Source organism: Coregonus clupeaformis, chromosome 25, assembly GCF_020615455.1.
Source record: "Coregonus clupeaformis isolate EN_2021a chromosome 25, ASM2061545v1, whole genome shotgun sequence".
In the NCBI taxonomy this organism is placed as follows: Eukaryota; Metazoa; Chordata; class Actinopteri; order Salmoniformes; family Salmonidae; genus Coregonus; species Coregonus clupeaformis.
The window spans coordinates 8,765,878-8,787,440 of NC_059216.1; the positions used below are offsets into that span (position 1 = coordinate 8,765,878).

At 43.7% G+C, this 21,563-nt stretch overlaps 1 protein-coding gene and 1 pseudogene across 1 annotated transcript in view; both read left to right on the forward strand.

Annotated features, from left to right (window-relative positions):
* The window catches only part of LOC121539749 (latent-transforming growth factor beta-binding protein 2-like), a 157,378-nt gene extending 149,876 nt beyond the window's left edge, over nt 1-7,502 (forward strand). The window contains exons 32-41 of the mRNA XM_041848457.2: nt 1,062-1,196; nt 1,417-1,551; nt 2,574-2,786; nt 2,942-3,028; nt 3,595-3,723; nt 3,830-3,964; nt 4,244-4,405; nt 4,540-4,848; nt 4,967-5,116; nt 6,254-7,502. Of these exons, the coding sequence (XP_041704391.2) occupies nt 1,062-1,196; nt 1,417-1,551; nt 2,574-2,786; nt 2,942-3,028; nt 3,595-3,723; nt 3,830-3,964; nt 4,244-4,405; nt 4,540-4,848; nt 4,967-5,116; nt 6,254-6,435 (1,637 nt within the window). The 3' untranslated portion in view covers nt 6,436-7,502. The remainder of the gene's footprint in view (nt 1-1,061; nt 1,197-1,416; nt 1,552-2,573; nt 2,787-2,941; nt 3,029-3,594; nt 3,724-3,829; nt 3,965-4,243; nt 4,406-4,539; nt 4,849-4,966; nt 5,117-6,253) is intronic.
* A 3,265-nt stretch (nt 7,503-10,767) lies between these two features.
* LOC121539748 lies at nt 10,768-21,247 on the forward strand (annotated as a pseudogene).
* The last annotated feature ends 316 nt before the right edge of the window (nt 21,248-21,563 follow it).

The following is a 21,563-nucleotide window of genomic DNA, read 5'->3' on the forward strand; positions in this document are numbered from 1 at the left end:
TGTGTGATCAAACCATTGGTCAATGTTAACCTGCTTGTGCAGTCTGGGCTTTCTAAGAGTAACTGTCTTTGGCCTCTGCACTGTGCACCGTACGCCAAGAAATACAAAATGATGTATGTGAGAAATTGCAAACAAATGTTCCCTTTAAACAGAGGGTGGTTGGGAATCAGCACTAGTGTTATATGGTCCAGTGTTAACAGCTCTAAGGTCCATGCTTTCCTCTACTCACACATTCAATGTACACATAACAAGGTCATTCCCCTGGCTTCATTAAACATGCTTTATGATCTATGGCTGCACATGGTTGCCAGGTCTGGTCCTCTCTGTCCTTTTGCACGCAGAAAATCTTCTGAATTAGTCCAGATCAGCTCCCCAGTTTAGATTTTTTGCATGGGACACATTTTTGGAATTACAAAAGTAAGATGTCAAGTTAAAATAGGGAAAATGTAGGGTACAATTCGGGCCCGTCAGAGTTGTTGCAGGAAATGTGCATTCATTCAAGCATTATGAAAATCCTAGTTACCCGTAGCCGTTTTGACAAAATGTCTCTGAAGTGGCTTATGTGGATGTGCAGGCCCCTCCATGTCTGCAAATCAGTTCCATGTTGTTACATAATCCAAGACCTCACTCGGCCAGAAAGTGAGCAACAGGTCACTTCTCACTCCATAGACCCCAGCAGAGGACCCTTAAATCCTGAGGCTTCCATATGCTGGCTCTACTTTAACACAATGTAGCCATGCTGAGGCAGCCCTTACAGACCTTTCACTGGGCTCATTGATAGCCATCGGAGTCAGCAGAATGGATTCAATCAAATGGTCTGTGTCCCCACGAAGCTGTAAACTATCCCATTCTCTCCCTGTATTCATTTTCTCAGTTTGACATGTTATGATGATGGTGATTGCTATTGTTATTGTAAGTTGTAGCAGTAGTAGTATTTATTTTAGTATTGCAACACATGCTCATTAGCAAGCCAGTCGTGAAATGGTACAGTTATACACATGTAGCAGAGAAACATTGGAATGTGTTATTCTATGCTCACCTTTGGGTGCCCTCTTGTTTAGATATCGATGAGTGTGTGAATGAGAACATCTGTGGGGACCATGGCTTCTGTGAGAACACAGACGGCTCCTACCGTTGTCAGTGTGACCGGGGTTACACCAACCCCCCTGGTGAATCTGGTGCCCATAGCTGTGTGGGTAAGTAACTGTTAAATGATACACTCCACTGGTTAGCATGGTCAGTTACTGTATACAGTACCAATGTGCAGTACATACTGTATTGTACATGGTGGTATGTGTGTTTGAGTATGTGTGTGTGTTTGTACGCACACTTGTGTCTGTGTGTGCATGTGTACATGCTTTGCATCTGTGTGTGAACCTTGGTGTGCCTTTTACCCCCCTCTCCCTTTCCGTGCAGATGTGAACGAGTGTGAGATGAGCGCGGCGCTGTGTGGAGAGGCCCTGTGTGAGAACGTGGATGGCAGCTTCCTGTGCATCTGCCCCAGCGACAATTATGAATTTGATCCCATCACCAGCCAATGCCGCCCGCAGGGTAACACACCACACACAGGGGCTTATGGGACTTATGGGTTCGGCCTGTCGCTGAGGGATTGAATTTTCACTGTCTTCACATCTGGGGAATTATTAGGGCAAGAGTGGTTCCATGTTCCCTACAGTACCTGTTTCTATTTCACAACCTCTCTGCTGAGTTTGACTCCATGCTTATTGGATGGGGGGAGAGTTATGTTGTACCCCTAATAGGTTAAATGCATTACAGTTCAAATCCGCGAAGAACAAATTGCAGAAACTATTCCAGCTACCTTTACAGAATTGATTTGCTGTGCTCAGAGCACAACTCACTCCAAATTCTCTCTCATGGCCAAATCTCCCCCAGTCAAATTCCCCCCAAAGACAAACAAGGATAATATATAGCTATTGGCAAAACTGCCATGGAAAGATCTCTCTTAGAAACACTAAGTGTTCACTGTAAACAGATTACTGAAAGAAAGGTCAAGCTTACCTTGAGTCTGTGGCATTTGCTTGTCTTTAGCTTGTTATAGGCATGTATACACAAACGGGACATATTTACATTAATAAGCAGCATGCTCTCGATGGGGATGTTTTTGTTCTCGTTCAGTATTAAAGTATGCCTTGTGTACTTTGACCACATTCTACTTTTTGCTTTTGACGTGTGCTAAACAATCATGTCAGAATGAATGGTGTGTTGACTCACATGCCAGTGTTTCCATTTGGCTAAGCCCGCTGCTTAACTGTGAATGCCTGAGACCATGTCTGTGGATAAATGAGCAGCTGAAGGTACTCCGGCCTACTGTCTGCCTGCCCTACTATAGGACTTGGAGCTCTTGACCAGCGGAAATAGTGGCACTCATTATGCTGTTAGACATAGGGCCTATAGACTGACTGATTCTCACTGATACCAATATTATTTATAGTGGTAATGGCTACAGTCTTTATTGTAGTAAATCAACTAGGGTCACAATTTATTCTGCAAATCCCCTCCAATTATTCCCCTCTTATCTATTTCTCCTCATGAGTGGTGTGATTGTCCTACAGGTGCTACAGATGAAGATGCTCCTCCTCCTCCTCCTCCTAAGCCAGCCTCACCCACGGAGGAGCAGAGGAAGGAGTGTTACTACAACCTGAACGATGCTAACTTCTGTGACAATGTGCTGTCTCGTAACACCACCAAGCAGGAGTGCTGCTGCACGGTGGGGGCCGGCTGGGGGGACGACTGTGAGATCCACCCCTGCCCTGTCCCTGGGAGAGGTAGGCTTACTACAGTATGATTTGATCCTGAGTGAGATTCCCAAGAGACAGATTCACATACTGTATGCTTACTCCTTCTCGCTACACTATGTATGATACAGTATTACAGTAAGGAGAAAGTATGTTTGTCCATTCATTCTTGTTTGTTTCTTCAGAGGAGTATAACCAGTTGTGTCCACATGGTAGTGGTCTTCTGCCCCAAGCTGTTTCCTCCCACAGCCTGGAACAGCAGAGTTTCAAAGGTACTTTACTCCCATTTTGCCGCCTCAAGCAACTGGCTTCTGTTTACAGTCGGTATACCTGAGGTTTCACAGTTTTTCCTTCTCCCATAACTTTGTACCAACACAAAGAAAATGGCAGTTTCAGCTCCCCTTTTATTTCCACCCACGGCAGCTGTTAAAAAAAGTCCTGCGTAATTTCCCACCTCATTTATGGTTCTCTTTAAAGCTAGCCCTTTACACCGTGACGGGATACCTGCATACCAAGCTAATTAAGCACAAGTGTTGCACCCACAGCATGTTCTAATAGAGCAGTTTGTCTCAAGCAAGGTGCCATGCTCATTTTACAGTAGGGGTCAGGATTTCAGTGGTCTAGCTAGTTACAGCACATGCATACCTTTTTGTGAGATTCTATAGACACTGATCTTAGGCCTACACAAAGGCAGATTCTAGAGGTGAAATAGGAAAGAAAAGGTGATTTTGTGTATAGTAGTATCTGAATTTATTTTAACAGGTGTCGATTCTTCAACCCTCTCTCTCTCTTGTTCTCTCTCTCTGTTTGTCTGTGTCTCTCCTCTCTCTCTTACCAGATGTGGATGAGTGTAAGATGTTTGGGCCAGATATCTGTAAGAATGGCCGTTGCTCTAACATCTTCTCCTCGTACTCCTGCTTCTGCCGTACAGGCTTCTACTACGACAACATCCGTCTGGAGTGTGTGGGTAAGGGCCACTCGCTGTCTCTCTCCTTTTCTCTGTTCCACCAAACCTGCTCCAAATCTCAACTATTAGACCCAGTTTTTGACGTGTGTGTGTGTGTGTGTTCCAGATTATGATGAGTGCCTGATAGAGAAGACGTGTGTGGGTGGGGTGTGTGTGAATACCCCTGGTTCTTTCAACTGCTTCTGTACTCCCCCTCTGGTCCTGGACACCAGCCGCTGCATCAGCGTCAACACCACCGAGGGTGAGACTCAGACACACACACACTCTCTCTCTCACACACACACACACACACATTCTCACACAGCAGCAGCACACTTCTACAGAAACGGATAAGCTACATCCTCCTCAGAGTTTATCCAGATGAAACAGTTACCAACCAGATTATTGATTCATCTGTTCAACATTGACAACATAGAATTTGTAAAACCTCATCCAACTCCATCCTTTCCTCTTTTGTAAATCACTCTCTTCCTTTCTTCCATCCTCCTTCCTTCCATTTCTCCTCTCTCCTCCACCACAGAGGCTTATGAGCCTGATGAGGACATCTGCTGGCAGGCCATGGCAGAATTGTATGTGTGTAGCCAGCCCCTCGTCGGAAGGAGGACCACCTACACAGAGTGCTGCTGTCTCTATGGAGTGGCCTGGGGTGGACTCTGTTACTTCTGCCCCAGTAGGGACTCTGGTAAGTAACATATTGCATATGTAGTTGTCATTCATACAGTTATTATGTAGCTGAAATCATTTGTGTGACCTGTGATGGCTTGTGACAGTCTAAATGCAACACTGACCTGTGTGTTTGTGTGTGTGTTGGATCAGATGACTACGCATTACTTTGTAACCTGCCTAGGAGTGGGGGCTCTGACAGTCTACGAGAGAGGCCAGGCTATGAGTACGGCCCTGGGGTCGAGGGTCCCTATGTCCCCCCCTACTGGGACAACTATGGAGGAGGGCCCATCACTGGGCCTGGGGGCACCTACTACAATCCAGAGGAAACCCAGGGCATCCCCCTGTTTACAGACAATACCAACGACTACAGCTCACGAGTGAGAGACAGAGAGCCGCCGCTACGCGTCCCCATCCACCGGCCAAGAGAGTTCCAGCCTCACCCTGTAGACTCTAACAATGGTAATAATCTCATTAGAAATCATAAGAAAATACACATGTATTAATATTATTGCTAATGCATGGTGAAATGCTACCTCTGTAGGGACTCCTAATTATTTCATATTTTGTTTGCAATCAGACCGCTATGATGGCTTTGAAGGCCTGCGAGCAGAGGAGTGTGGTATCCTGAACGGCTGTGAGAATGGCCAGTGTGTGCGTGTGAGGGAAGGTTACACCTGTGACTGCTTTGATGGATACGAGCTTGACCTCACCAAAATGGCCTGCATCGGTAGGTTCCTCTCCCAGTGTCTCATAATGAATCACCCACATTCAGACTCAGATTCTCCTCTGTTTGTGTTCCAAGTAAATATATCATTGCTTTTTGGAATTCCTAGAAACAAATGAGTCAATGTAGGGAAACCTTTTGATCTGTTCCATTTTCCCACTTTTGAAAATGATGTATGTTGTGGGGATCAAACCCTGCTTTAGAATGAAGAATTTATAGACACACCCTGCCAACAGGCCAAGGCCTTGAATCGCAGCCACATCGTGTAATACATGGATATTACACATTTTAAATGTGTCGTGTTTGTTTAATTGGAAAGTGAAACACTTCTCTCGTAATGATGTGCAGGACTCTATCCCCATAGAGAATGATCAGCCCCAAGGCCAACACAGGGAGAATGGAGTGGATTCCCACTCTGTGGTTCTAATTTGTGAAAATACTTGTGGGAGCGAAGCGTCCCTTTCCAAGTGTCATGTTATAAATACCACCAACATTTCCCGCACAGAAATGACGTAAACAGAGAGAGGAGGGTCGTTTGAGTTTAACTGCAGAGAAATGACACCAAACCTCCCATGCCAGATTAGGAAATAGAAACCACTTGAAGGCCAACAATGAAAGGGCATTTTAATGTAAGCAAAAACATCTGACTTGTCTGATGTACTGTATGTATGGCCAGAGAAGAGTTCATGTCTTATCAAACCCAAACACGCAATATGACGCCATGCTTGATTTGTGTAAATGATTACTGTAAAGATGTGCTGCTGCCTTTCAGAAACAATTGTATAACATGTATACAGTGAGGGGGGAGGGGGTCAGAAAGAGAAACAGAAAAAGAGAGAGATGGGTGTGTGACAGAGAGTTGGAATGAGTGAACAGGGATATTGTTAATGTGAGAAGAGAGAACAAAAGTGCTTTAAGTGATACGTATGAATGTAGTTTTCTTAAGTACTGAGAGTCGGGCATCCCTCTAGGCCCCACTGTTGCCAGAGAACTGCTGTACCTGACTGTGGTCCCATCCTACCACCCACACTGACCAGGCCACTCCGCTGGACTGTTGACACAGGACATGTGGCGGGAACAGCAGCAGTTGCAGTGAAATTGGTCTCCTCTCTTAACACTGCGTGTCTCCTTTTCCTGCAGACATAAACGAGTGTGAGGACATCAGTGATAAAGTGGCGCTGTGTAAGAATGGGGCCTGTAACAACACTGAGGGGTCGTACAAGTGCACCTGCCTGCCTGGCTTCCAGGCCTCCGCCAAGCCCCATGAATGCATCCCAGAGGTCCCATTGTCTGGCCTCAGAGAGAGAGTTGCAGGAAACTGAGAGTGTAACTGTTGGAGGTTCTTCTCTCCTCCCTCCACCACCACCCCCCACCCTCATCCCAGCCCTCTCACAGGGCCTGGCACTAAACCTCCATCAAGAACGCTGAAACGTCCATGCTTGTCCCCTAAACACACACACACACACCGACACACATACCATTCTCTCATTGGCTCTTTCATATTTTCTCTCTACCACACACATACTCATTCACATTTCCACAGGGGACCAGAAGCTATGCAGTGAATGTATTCCATGGGATATCCTATTTCTTAAGATTTGCATTTTGCCTTAAAGGGATTTTATGAGGACTGACCTTTTATTCAGTGACCACAGACAGTTTGCTATGCATACATATTTTCTGCATTGTTTTTCTCCTCCATTTGTCTTTTTGGTTGATTATTTATTTCATGTACATGACAAGGCTCTGCAAAGTTACAATGAAAACCATTTCAGAGGGCATATATGATTTATATTGTCTTATTTGTCAGACCAATAGACTTTACTAATGATGAGGGGAAACAGTATGAATCGTTTTTGAAGTTGGATAACGAAACCTGGAGGAAGCTGATTGCATGCCACATGTTATATTCATATTGTAACATAATAATCACATTGCTATACAGGGAATGTCACTTTGAAACCACTTTTTAACTTGTATTTGGGATGCTTTTGTGGTCAGCGAGGCCTAGAAAAATAACCAACCACTCCTTCCACTGGTCTTCTGTGTTTCTCTGGGTCTTGAAAAAACACTTGGATTTGCATAACAGTCCTCAGTCCTCATCTTCCAAGCTAAAAAGGCTCATCTGGTGGCAAGGTAGTCTCGACCAAGAACGGGGATCAAACAAGGTCTAGCCCATCTTCATAGGCTGTTACAATGTTGCTTTGATCTGTCACCAGTACAAAGGTATACTGAAGAAAAAGAGAGCATTGTGTATGGAGCATTGTAAGACAGCATTGAGTATGGGCTTGGAAAGACTGTAAATGTATATGATGGTCTATGATAGATACAGTGGCTTGCGAAAGTATTCACCCCCCTTGGCATTTTTCCTATTTTGTTGCCTTACAACCTGGAATTAAAATGGATTTTGGGCGGGTTTGTATCATTTGATTTACACATGCCTACCACTTTGAAGATTATAAATATTTTTTGTGAAACAAACATGAAGTAAGACAAAAAAAACAGAAAACTTAAGCGTGCATAACTATTCACCCCCCCAAAGTCAATACTTTGTAGAGCCACCTTTTGCAGCAATTACAACTACAAGTCTCTTGGGGTATGTCTCTATAAGCTTGGCACATCTATCTAGCCACTGGGATTTTGGTCCATTCTTCAAGGCAAAACTGCTCCAGCTCCTTCAAGTTGGATGGGTTCCGCTGGTGTGCAGCAATCTTTAAGTCATACCACAGATTCTCAATTGGATTGAGGTCTGGGCTTTGACTAGGCCATTTAAATGTTTCCCCTTAAACCACTCGAGTCTTGCTTTAGCAGTATGCTTAGGGTCATTGTCCTGCTACAAGGTGAACCTCCTTCCCAGTCTCAAATCTCTGGAAGACTGAAACAGGTTTCCCTCAAGAATTTCCCTGTATTTAGTGCCATCCATCATTCCTTTAATTCTGACCAGTTTCCCAGTCCTTGCCGATGAAAAACATCCCCACAGCATGATGCTGCCACCACCATGCTTCACTGTGGGGATGGTGTTCTCGGGGTGATGAGAGGTGTTGGGTTTGTGCCAGACATAGCGTTTTCCTTGATGGCCAAAAAGCTCAATTTTAGTCTCATCTGACCAGAGTACCTTCTTCCATATGTTTGGGGAGTCTCCCTCATGCCTTTTGGCGAACACCAAACGTGTTTGCTTATTTTTTTCTTTAAGCAATGGCTTTTTTTCTGGCCACTCTTCCGTAAAGCCCAGCTCTGTGGAGTGTATGGCTTAAAGTGGTCCTATGGACAGATACTCCAATCTCTGCTGTGCTTTGCAGCTCCTTCAGGGTTATCTTTGGTCTCTTTGTTGCCTCTCTGATTAATGCCCTCCTTGCCTGGTCCGTGAGTTTTGGTGGGCGGCCCTCTCTTGGCAGGTTTGTTGTGGTGCCATATTCTTTCAATTTTTTGATAATGGATTTAATGGTGCTCCGAGGGATGTTCAAAGTTTTGGATATTTTTTTATAACCCAACCCTGATCTGTACTTCTCCACAATTTTGTCCCTGACCTGTTTGGAGAGCTCCTTGGTCTTCATGGTGCCGCTTGCTTGGTGGTGCCCCTTGCTTAGTGGTGTTGCAGACTCTGGGGCCTTTCAGAACAGGTGTATATATACTGAGATCATGTGACACTTAGATTGCACACAGGTGGACTTTATTTAACTAATTATGTGACTTCTGAAGGTAATTGGTTGCACCAGATCTTATTTAAGGGCTTCATAGTAAAGGTGGTGAATACATATGCACGCACCACTTTTTCATTATTTATTATTTAGAATTTGGACTATTTTGTGTATGTCCATTACATGAAATCCAAATAAACATCCATTTAAATTACATGTTGTAATGCAACAAAATAGGAAAAATGCCAAGGGGGATAAATACTTTTGCAAGGCCCTGTATGTAACATGTGTGTATAGGGTCCACTAGCACTCTCCCACTAGTCAGAGTAGAAGACATGTACAATGTCCTGTGGCTAATTTTACTTACATTCAACCACACATTCACAATTGACTTCAGATCCCATGTAAGAACGTTCCAATTGATGCATCTCTGAAGGTGAGTAAAGGCTTTGTTGAAAAGGTTTGGGATATTTTGTACAGATCTAGTACTATGTATAAATTTTTTGTTACATTCTAATAATGCATTTAGTGCAACCAATATTTTTGTTTGACAAAAAAATAAAATAAAATAAAATAATCCAGCATTACAGTTTAGCAATATGTAGATTTATATATATTTCTGTTTTTTTAAAAATCGACATATCTTTATGTATGAGAAGTGGTTTACACTGTACAAGAGAACGTGTATGTATCCTGCCCTGTGGAGCAGACATTGAAATGTAATTTTAGGAATGGCAGCACTGTTTTCAAGTACAATACAAAGACAAATGCCTTTTAAAATGCAACCATTATCTGTTGTGCCATTAAAACGCAACCTTTTTTGCCTTTCAAATAATCTTACTGAGATCAGCATGTCATTCTAGTGACGTTTTTCAATCAATTTAGTGATCACATTCAGCATTTCCAATTAAAAATAAACATTTTCCTTTGCATTCAAGTCACTAGAAACACATGATTGCTGATTGGTCATGTTCTCAAACTTTCCATTTAGAGAGATCTTGCCAGCACCTATCTTATACATATTTGGAGGATGCCTTCTTTCAATGACTGATGCCCTTGACCTGCATTTAAAGATATGTTTAAGGTCTGTACTCTATACTGTGTGATTAATTCCTCCACAAGCCTTACATTGACATTATACAAATTGTGAACATGTATTTGATATTACTTAAGGCTTTGTAAACCACAAGTTGTGGTGTAGGCTGTGGTCTATGAAAATATAATGTTCATTCATTTTGTTTACCTCTAGACTATAGTTACTATCAGTCATCAAAATAAAACTTGAACATATAATATGCCATTTAGCAGACGCTTTTATCCAAAGCGACTTACAGTCATGCGTGCATACATTTTTTTTTTTTGTGTATGGGTGGTCCCGGGGATCGAACCCACTACATTGGCGTTACAAGCGCTGTGCTCTACCAGCTGAGCTATTGTGGAATATGCTACACACATTACGCAATAATATACTTAACTACAATAATATAATTTCAAAATCGTATGTTTATAATGCAAATATACTGTACTTTCAGCTCAAATTGAGAATTGTATGTGTTGTGAGCATCCGTTGAGTGTGAGCCTGTGATTTCTTGTGTTCTGACGCCACCCAGTGGCCTTATGGTACAGCTCAACCATGGTCAGTGCCATACAGATCCTTGGGACGTCCCTACCCTAAACTGCTATCCTTACCTTAACTAAAACTATAACCCTTACCTACCCCTAACCATTTTAAATGTCAACTTCAATGGGATAGGGACGCCCCAAGGACTCCGGATAGCATGGACCGCTCAACCACAGCGGAATATCAGGTGAAAACGTTTCCCAAGGTTCTCAGCCTAGTCCTGAATTTCAGTTGGATACTGGGAAATTGTGTCCATATCGGTCGATTCTATTCCTTTCGTGAAGGATGGGAAAGCATACATATCACTGAAACCACGCGCTGTGCGGCTAAATTTGGAGCGTTGAGAAGCGACTAAATTGTGCGCGTGCGTGGTGCGCACTTTTTGCAGATCTTTCATGAAACACATCGGGTAATTCCTTTTTTTATTGACCATAATACCGGTAGATGCTTTTAAATCTGTGCACCGTGTAGCGCAAACGCAGAGAGGAGTGCATGCCAGGATAGGAGTTTAATTTTGAGAAATGCTTGTTTCCAAAGTCCTGCTTTTAATGCATTACCTACACGGAATATTGGGTGAAACGAGAATGAGAAGAACTGCTTAGATTTACATGCCTTGAATAGGTACAAAGCTGTCTGATAGCTGCTGCTGCGAGCTCGCTTGCTACAATGCTAACTAGTGTGTAAGGATAATATTACAGGAGATACATTCATTGTCATTTATGCTATAATTGTTCCTAGTAAGCATACCATGGAACAGGACACTTGTCGGGCTGCTTTTGTTGGCTATGTTGCAGCAGGCTGTCACAAACATTCCACTGATAAGAATTCTTATTTCCTAAATTCTCTTTGAACAGGTTCAAATAATACCAATTGACGGACTTTGTTCCAGTTTTAACTAATGGCCAAGAAAGAATGTGTTGCACAACGCAAAGACGAATCCTCAATGCTACGAAATCGGAGAGGCTAACAGAATACAAGGGAGCAAAGCCCTGTTTCAACCAATCATGAGTTACTCAGGAGGAGAATACAGAGGATGATAGACTTAGAAGGTGATGCACAATCCTCAAATGAGACATCAGCACAACACGACCACGACATCTACTTTCCAAATAATGAGACACAAAGCACCGGTTACTTTCTGTTGGTGGTGTTGCTGTGTTTTTCCACACGCCTTTACAAAATAATGTATGGTGAGTGATGGTGCCCCGATATAAATTGTTAGGATCCCTCATGAAGTCACCTTGTATATATGTATAATCTCATTGTGTGATCCTGTCGGTTTTAGCTGGGATGAGACCCACTTTGGGAAAATGGAGCGCTACTACAATTGAAGTCGGAAGTTTACATACACCTTAGCCAAATACTTTTAAACTCAGTGTTTTCACAATTCCTGACATTTAATAGTAAAAATTCCCTGTCTTAGGTCAGTTAGGATCACCACTTTATTTTAAGAATGTGAAATGTCAGAATAATAGTAGAGAGAATGATTTATTTCAGCTTTTATTTATTTCATCACATTCCCAGTGGGTCAGAAGTTTACATACACTCAATTCGTATTTGGTAGCATTGCCTTTAAATTGTTTAACTTGGGTCAAACGTAGCCTTCCACAAGCTTCCCACAATAAGTTGGGTGAATTTTGGCCCATTCCTCCTGACAGAGCTGGTGTAACTGAGTCAGGTTTGTAGGCCTCCTTGCTCGCACACGCTTTTTCAGTTCTGCCCACAAATTTTCTATAGGATTGAGGTCAGGGCTTTGTGATGGCCACTCCAATACCTTGACTTTGTTGTCCTTAAGCCATTTTGCCACAACTTTGGAAGTATGCTTAGGGTCATTGTCCATTTGGAAGACCCATTTGCGACCAAGTTTTAACTTCCTGACTGATGTCTTGAGATGTTACTTTAATATATCCACATAATTTTCCTTCCTCATGATGCCATCTATTTTGTGAAGTGCACCAGTCCCTCCTGCAGCAAAGCACCCCCACGGCATGATGCTGCCACCCCCGTGCTTCACGGTTGGGATGGTGTTCTTCAGCTTGCAAGCGACCCCCTTTTTCCTCCAAACATAACGATGGTCATTATGGCCAAACAGTTCTATTTTTGTTTCATCAGACCAGAGGACATTTCTCCAAAAAGTAAGATCTTTGTCCCCATGTGCAGTTGCAAACCGTAGTCTGGCTTTTTTATGGCAGTTTTGGAGCAGTGGCTTCTTCCTTGCTGAGCGGCCTTTCAGGTTATGTCGATATAGAACTCGTTTTACTGTGGACATAGATACTTCTGTACCTGTTTCCTCCAGCATCTTCACAAGGTCCTTTGCTGTTCTGGGATTGATTTGCACTTTTCGCACCAAAGTACGTTCATCTCTAGGAGACAGAACGCGTCTCCTTCCTGAGCGGTATAACGGCTGCGTGGTCCCATGGTGTTTATACTTGCGTACTATTGTTTGTACAGATAAACGTAGTACCTTCAGGCGTTTGGAAATTGCTCCCAAGGATGAACCAGAGGTCTACAATTTTTTTTCTGAGGTCTTGGCTGATTTCTTTGGATTTTCCCTTGATGTCAAGCAAAGAGGCACTGAGTTTGAAGGTAGGCCTTGAAATACATCCACAGGTACACCTCCAATTGACTCAAATTATGTCAATTAGCCTATCAGAAGCTTCTAATGCCATGACATCATTTTCTGGAATTTTCCAAGCTGTTTGTACAGTCAACTTAGTGTATGTAAATTTCTGACCCACTGGAATTGTGATACAGTGAATTATAAGTGAAATAATCTGTCTGTAAACAATTGTTGGAAAAATTACTTGTGTCATGCACAAAGTAGATGTCCTAACCGACTTGCCAAAACTATAGTTTGTTAACAAGAAATTTGTGGAGTGGTTGTGGAGTGTGGAGTATGAGTGGTCCTCTGTAGCTCAGCTGGTAGAGCACGGCGCTTGTAACGCCAAGGTAGTGGGTTCGATCCCCGCTTTGGATAAAAGCGTCTGCTAAATGGCATATTATTATTTTATAAAAACAAGTTTTAATGACTCCAACCTAAGTGTATGTAAACGTCCGACTTCAACTGTATATCAACAGAACCTTCTTCTTTGATGTCCACCCACCACTTGGCAAAGTAAGATAATGCCATTACCTTTTTCATTCTCAACATTCTTAGTGCACTACCGGTCAAAAGTTTTAGAACACCTACTCATTCAAGGGTTTTTCTTTATTTTTTACTATTTTCTACATTGTAGAATAATAGTGAAGACATCAAAACTATAAAATTACACATGGAATCATGTAGTAACCAAAAAAAAGTGTTCAACAATAAAAATATATTTTATATTTGAGATTCTTCAAATAGCCACCCTTTGCCTTGATGACAGCTTTTCCCGCTCTGCCAGATGCTGATCAGGCTAGCAGGGTACATGACAGGCTACGATGGCACCTACCCTTTCCTTAAACCTGGGGACAAATATGAGCACCACAACTACTGGGGGATGAGAGGGGTAAGGCCTACACAAACAGAATGGTTTTTTATATTGTGTAAGTAATGTCTTGCCCCACAGTACTAGTTTGACCTGTGAACTTGCTCTGCCTCGCTGCAGCTCTGGGCTCCTGTCTGCCCCCCTTTGCCTACCTCACAGTACTGGAGTTGTCCCAGTCCCCGACAGCTGCCCTCATCACTTGCTGCAGTGCTGGTCTTTGGTGAATTGTTGCCGCTTGCTACAGAACCCCCTCAGCCCCGAGCTGTTCCCTGGACACCATATGTGAACTGATTGCCCCCTTCTATCCTCAGAGTTTGCTGCTTGGTGACCTAAACTGGGCTATGCTTAACACCCCGGCCAACCTACAATCTAAACTAGATGCCCTCAATCTCACACAAATTATCAAGAACCTACCAGGTACAACCCTAAATCTGTAAACATGGGCACCCTCATAGATATCATCCTGACTAATTTACCCTCTAAATACACCTCCGCTGTCTTCAACCAGGATCTCAGCAATCACTGCCTCATTGCCTGAGTCCGTAATGGGTCCGCGGTCAAACGACCACCCCTCATCACTGTCAACAGGATGAGGCAATGCGAGCAGGCCTTTCTAATTGACCTGGCCCGGGTATCCTGGATGGATATTGACCTCATTCCGTCAGTAGAGGATGCCTGGTTGTTCTTTAAAAGTGCTTTCCTCTCAATCTTAAATAAGCATGCCCCATTCAAAAAATTCAGAACTAAGAACAGATATTGCCCCTGGTTCTCCTCAGACTTGACTGCCCTTGACCAGCACAAAAACACCCTGTGGCGTACTGCATTAGCATCGAACAGCCCCCGCGATATGCAACTTCTCAGGGAAGTCAGGAACCAATATACACAATCAGTTAGGAAAGCAAAGGCTAGCTTTTTCAAACAGAAATGTGCATCCTGTAGCACTAACTCCAAAACGTTTTGGGACACTGTAAAGTCCATGGAGAATAAGAGCACATCCTCCCAACTGCCCACTGCACTGAGGCTAGGAAACACTGTCACCACCGATAAATCTACAATAATCAAGAATTTCAACAAGCATTTTGCTACGGCTGGCCATGCTTTCCACCTGGCTACCACTACCCCCCCGCGCTTCTCCTTCACACAAATTCAGACAGCTGATGTTCTGAAAGAGCTGAAAAAACTGGACCCCTGCAAATCAGCTGGGCTAGACAATCTGGACCCTTTCTTTCTAAAGTTAGCCGCCGAAATTGTCGCAACCCCTATTACTAGCCTGTTCAACCTCTCTTTCGTAACGTCTGAGATCCCCAGAGATTGGAAAGCTGCCGCGGTCATTCCCCTCTTCAAAGGGGGTGACACTCTAGATCCAAACTGTTACAGACCTATATCCATCCTGTCCTGCCTTTCGAAAGTATTTGAAAGCCAAGTTAACAAACAGATCACCGACCATTTCGAATTCCACCGTACCTTCTCCGCTATGCAATCCGGTTTCCGAGCTGGTCATGGGTGCACCTCAGCCACGCTCAACGATATTATAACCGCGATCGATAAAAGACAGTACTGCGCAGCCGTCTTCATCGACCTGGCCAAGGCTTTCGACTCTGTCAACCACCGCATTCTTATTGGCAGACTAAATAGCCTTGGTTTCTCAAATGACTGCCTCGCCTGGTTCACCAACTACTTCTCAGATAGAGTTCAATGTGTAAAATCGGAGGGTCTGTTGTCTGGACCTCTGGCAGTCTCTATGGGGGTGCCACAGGGTTCAATTCTCGGGCAGACTCTATTCTCTGTGTATATCAATGATGTCGCTCTTGCTGCTGGTGACGCTCAGATCCACCTCTATGCGGACGACACCATTTTGTATACATCTGGCCCTTCATTGGACACTGTGTTAACAAACCTCAAAACGAGCTTCAATGCCATACAACACTCCTTCCGTAGCCTCCAACTGCTCTTAAACACTAGTAAAACTAAATGCATGCTCTTCAACCGAACGCTGCTTGCACCTGCCCACCCGACTAGAATCACTACTCTCGGCGGGTCTGACCTAGAATATGTGGACAACTACAAATACCTAGATGTCTGGTTAGACTGTAAACTCTCCTTCCAGACTCACATTAAGCATCTCCAATCAAAAGTTAGATCTAGAATTGGCTTCCTATTTCGCAACAAAGCCTCCTTCACTCATGCTGCCAAACATGCCCTCGTAAAACTGACTATCCTACCGATCCTTGACTTCGGCGATGTCATTTACAAAATAGCCTCCAACACTCTACTCAGCAAATTGGATGTAGTCTATCACAGTGCCATCCGTTTTGTCACCAAAGCCCCATATACTACCCACCATTGTGACCTGTACGCTCTTGTTGGCTGGCCCTCACTACATATTCGTCGCCAAACCCACTGGCTCCAGGTCATCTATAAATCACTGCTAGGCAAATCCCTGTCTTATCTTAGCTCACTGGTCACCATAGCAACACCCACCCGTAGTCTGCGCTCCAGCAGGTATATCTCACTGGTCATCCCGAAAGCCAACACCTCCTTTGGCCGCCATTCCTTCCATTTCTCTGCTGCCAATGACTGGAACGAACTGCAAAAATCTCTGAAGCTGGAGACACTTATCTCCCTCACTAACTTTAAGCATCAGTTGTCAGAGCAGCTTACCGATCACTGCACCTGTACACAGCCATTCTGAAATTAGCCCACCAAACTACCTCATCCCCATATAGTTATTTATTTTGCTAATTTGCACCCCAGTATCTCTATTTGCACATCATCTTTTGCACATCTATCATTCCAGTGTTAATTCGAAATTGTAACTATTTTGCACTATGGCCTATTTATTGCCTTACCTCCATAACTTGCTACATTTGCACACACTGTATATATATTTTCTGTTGTATTTTTGACTTTATGTTTTGTTTACCCAATGTGTAACTCTGTGTTGTTTTTATCGCACTGCTTTGCTTTATCTTGGCCAGGTCGCAGTTGTAAAAAAAAAAAAAGAATCAGCCACCAGCCTGGGGTAGAGTCTGGTTCTGCTTTAGACAATTACCTTGCCAAACAGACTTGAGTATGGACTGGTCAACCATTCTTATGTTATAACTGTATTATTACAGGATTCTCTGTGAAGTAAAAAATGTGTATCGCGTTAGATCACCATAATCTAAATACCTCGGGTATTTCCCCCCCATTCAGACACTGGCTGCATCACCATCTCCCAGTACATCCTTCTCGACCCCATCCTCATGTTCTTTATAATGGGAGCACTGCTCAGCATGGTCAAGTTCAAACTACAGAGATATAGGTAAGGAACCTCCAGAATAAAAAAAAATACATCTGAATTGTCATTCAAATTATTAGAATCAGATTGAAAAGACTTGTTGTTGACCAACTTCTTCTATATACAGTGATGCTGCTATGCGCTCTCCTATGGTGTTTAGGCCCTTCAGTGCACCCTAGTGGTTCTGGCTGGTACTGACAGGGGTGAACCTGTCTGGGGCCCTGGGGGTGAAGTTTGTGGGTCTGTTTTACATCCTGCTGGTTGGACTGAACACAGCCTGTGACCTGTGGAGTTTGTTGGGGGACCTCTACCTCGCTCTGATACTCATGAAATGATTATTGATCTCCTATAATATTGACGTACCTACACTGACTTACATTCAGTGCTTGACTTGGGCAGGAGCTCACTGGAACTGAGTACTGGCACCTAAAATGTTCTACTGCTTGAGATCCTGTTCCTCTTATAGAATATTAGCTCAAAATTATTGTGTAGCTCCTGCACCCAAAATGAGTACAGGGACCTACAGTATTTCAGTCCAAGTCAAGCACTGCTTACATTGGAGGCCACCACAGACTTCTGCTCTCTTTCCCTCGTTCTACCAAATGGATTTTGGGAAGCACTTGTTGTCCCGGGTGTTTGGGCTTATCCTGCTTCCTCTGCTCCTGTATGTTACAATATTTGCAGTCCGCTTTGTTGTCCTGAACAAAGGGTAAGTTGATTGTTGGCTGTGCATTTGTTATAGTGGTGATTGGAAAGCTTTGAATTGTTTCTCCCCCTAAATAATGTCTAATCACATTTACACAATGTGTTTCCACTGTCCCCGGTCTCCAATGGTCCAGGAGATGGCTTCTTTAGCTCTGCTTTTCTGTCCCGTCTGATTGGAAACAACCTACACAATGCATCCATGCCTGAGAGTGAGTTGATTTCAACAGAATCCTCTACACTTTTTTGAGTTTCTGTCGTTACAGTGCTTTACAGTATATTTCCACTTGTCAGTTTGAATGACGTGCATTCAAATAATGCCCTAAAGTAACCCCTAGCTTCAGGGCTTTAAATAATACTGGTCTGTCCTTGTTCTATTCTACTCTGATGATGGTCTGTGCTCTCCTTCCTCCTGCAGACCTGGCATATGGCTACCATCACAGTGAAGAACCTGCGTATCGCTGGAGGATACCCCAACTCTCACTGGCATCTGTACCCAGAGGGAGTAGGAGCAAAGCAGCAGCAGGTCTCAGCCTACCTCCATAAGGACTATAACAATCTGTGGCTGGTGCAGAGACCTGATGACAGTGATGGTGAGAGGACAGACTTTTTGTGTAGTCAGAATACTGTATGTCACTCATATAGGTTTAATTGCAACAGACGTTTTGTACGTATTATGATTTATTTTGTGTTTTTGTCCAGCACAATCAGGAGAACCTGACCTTGTTCGTTATGGTGACATTATTCGATTGGAGCACAAAGAGTAAGTGTCACCCTCCTGGTTTGACAGTGACACCCTCAACTGTTAGCAAGCTAATCATTGTCTCCCGAGTGGCGCAGTGGTCTAAGGCACTGCATCGCAGTGCTAGCTGTGCCACTAGAGATCCTGGTTCGTATCCAGGCTCTGTCGTAGCCGGCCGTGACCGGGAGACCCATGGGGCGGCGCACAATTGGCCCAGCGTCATCCAGGGTAGGGTAGGGGAGGGAATGGCCGGCAGGGATGTAGCTCAGTTGTTAGAGCATGGCGTTTGCAACGCCAGGGTTGTGGGTTCGATTCCCATGAGGGGCCAGTATGAAAAAAATAAAAAAATAAGAGCGTCTGCTAAATGACTAAAATGTAAATGTACTGCACATGTTGACATTAAAACAAATTCTTCAGTGCAATGGTTGATTCTCCTGTGTCCACCAGGACTACCTTTAACCAACCTCCACGAGGCACCTCTCACTAAGAAACACTTCCATGTCACAGGTTATGGCATTGTAAGTAAGCACCATAGAATTTGGAATTAGAATACTATATAATACTAATAAAACTAGTAGTTTAATAGGATCTCTATGGTAAGCACGTACAATACTTGCACAGTTCTCAGATGTTATTGATGAATAGTGTGTGAGAGGTTTCATCCTTCAGCCTAAATGTTGACCAGAATCATTCCGTCCTGGTGCTTTCATATTGCAACAGGTGACCCTAATGACTTGTGGCAGGTGGAGGCGTGCGGAGGTCGGAAAGGAGACCTGGTCAAGGTGTTACGCAGCAAAGTACGCTTCCTGCACCATGCAACTGGCTGTGTGCTCTACTCCTCTGGCAAGACTCTCCCCAAATGGTAAGAAATGGAGGAGTGATCTAGGCTCTTCTAAAGTTCTCTCCTATGTCTTTCCAAATGTTATTAACATTAGGGGTGATGACAGTATCAAACTGTGTCTTCTCTGTTCAGGGGCTGGGAACAGGTGGAGGTTACGTGTAGCCCATATCTGAAGGAGACCCCAAACTCTCAATGGAATATTGAGGATCCCATCAATAGCAAATGTAGCCTCCATTCCATTCCTTTCATTTCAGTTTTTTAAAATTATGTTCCCACTGCTTGATATGTGATGTTGTGTGTGTACTTAATGCCTAATATTCATCTAAATGTGTGTTTTTTGTTTGCGTGTGTATTGATAGTGGATTAATTATGACTAAATGTCTATTTTTACAGGGTAACAGTGGGTTGAAGCCCAAAAACAATGAAATTAACTCTAATCCCTAGCACTGGCCAATCAACTACCAGGTTCGCATGTTGAATACTCCATGACTTGTTCAGTGTGGTGTGACATTCCCATAAAAATATTAACTTATTACTGTGCCTTTGTTCTGTAAAGGGATTGAGGTTCTCAGGAGTGAATGAGACTGAATACCAGGTCTACCTGTTAGGGAACCCTGTAAGTACCTCTCTCCATTCACTGAGTATGCTAATACACATAACACTGCTACAGTATAGCTACATCTGGAACTCCTCTGCAGGTGATCTGGTGGCTGAACCTGGTCAGTCCGGGCCTGTATGTGGTTATGGTGGCAGCGGCCTCTCTGGCCGTCCGCAGAGGAGTCCAGCTGGACAAGAGAAGAACAGGTAGGAGGATTTAGGACTTTCCTGTCACTGCCATGAGTAACTATTTTGAGTACTTGATTCTAACACTGATGTGTATGTGCAGAGCATTGTTGCATGCTGATGGAAGGTGGAGGACTGCTGCACTACGTACCCTTCTACACCATGGGCCACATCCTCTACTACTACCACTACTTCCCTGCCATGCTTTTCAGCAGCATGCTAACAGGTACAGTGGGCCTACCACAAAAACAAATGCTCCCCATAATTCCCCCGGTCATGTAGACCAACTCAGTGGCCTTGTCGGTTCTTGGATTGGAAGGTTGGGAGTTCGATTCATACCAAAAGACAAAAAATGGGACCCGATGCGTCTCTGCTTGGAGCCACCACAGCATTAAGGAGATAGATTGGGGGTACAGCCCTGCGATAGACAAGCATCCTGTCCAGGGGGTGTACTTGTACATCAAGCTGCCTCACGCAGCTAGGCTCCTGCTCCTATGAGCCGTTCCGGCTCGCACAAGGTTACTTACTTATGTTGATCGCACGTTACAGACTCATCCAGAAGTCATGCATTAAATAACGTTGGAGTAGTTCAGATCAGTTATATTTATGAAGATCTTGGAATTGTTTTCTCTGTCTCAGGGATCACTTTGGACACCCTGCTGCAGAGTGCTGACCTGTGGCTCCGCCCACACTATTCCCACTGGCTGCTCAGAGGAGGACAGGCAATGCTATTCCTCACCATCCTCTACAGGTGAGATAATAATACAGCCTCTTTGTTATTCATACTGTTGATATGCCTTGGAGCTTAATTAAATTGTAAATGTGTACGTTTTCTGTTCATGTTAGTGTTATTGCCTACAGTATGACATTGGGGCAACAGTAAATCTACACACAAACATACATTTAGAAATGAGGTTATGTTCTCTTCAGCTTACATTTCAGTTTCCCTCTCTGCCTTTCTAACCCATGCAGCTTTTACCTGTTTAAACCTCATGTTATGAGAGAGCCGCTGACCCATGACCCTGGCAGTACCATGGGAGGGTCATGGGAGTTTTAGTCAGGTGAAGAGTCAGGGAGAGTTCTGACTGACATAGTGATATATCAGAGTGGTTTTATTGATCAGAGTGGTATTTTAGCAGACATGCACATTTACATTTACGTCATTTAGCAGACGCTCTTATCCAGAGCAACTTACAAATAGGTGCATTCACCTTATAGCCAGTGGGATAACCACTTTACAATGTTTTTTTGTTTTTTTTGTTTTTGTTTTTGTTTTTTTTGTTTTTTGGGGGGGGGGGTTGGAGTAAAGGGGGGGGTAGAAGGATTACTTTATCCTATCCCAGGTATTCCTTAAAGAGGTGGGGTTTCAAATG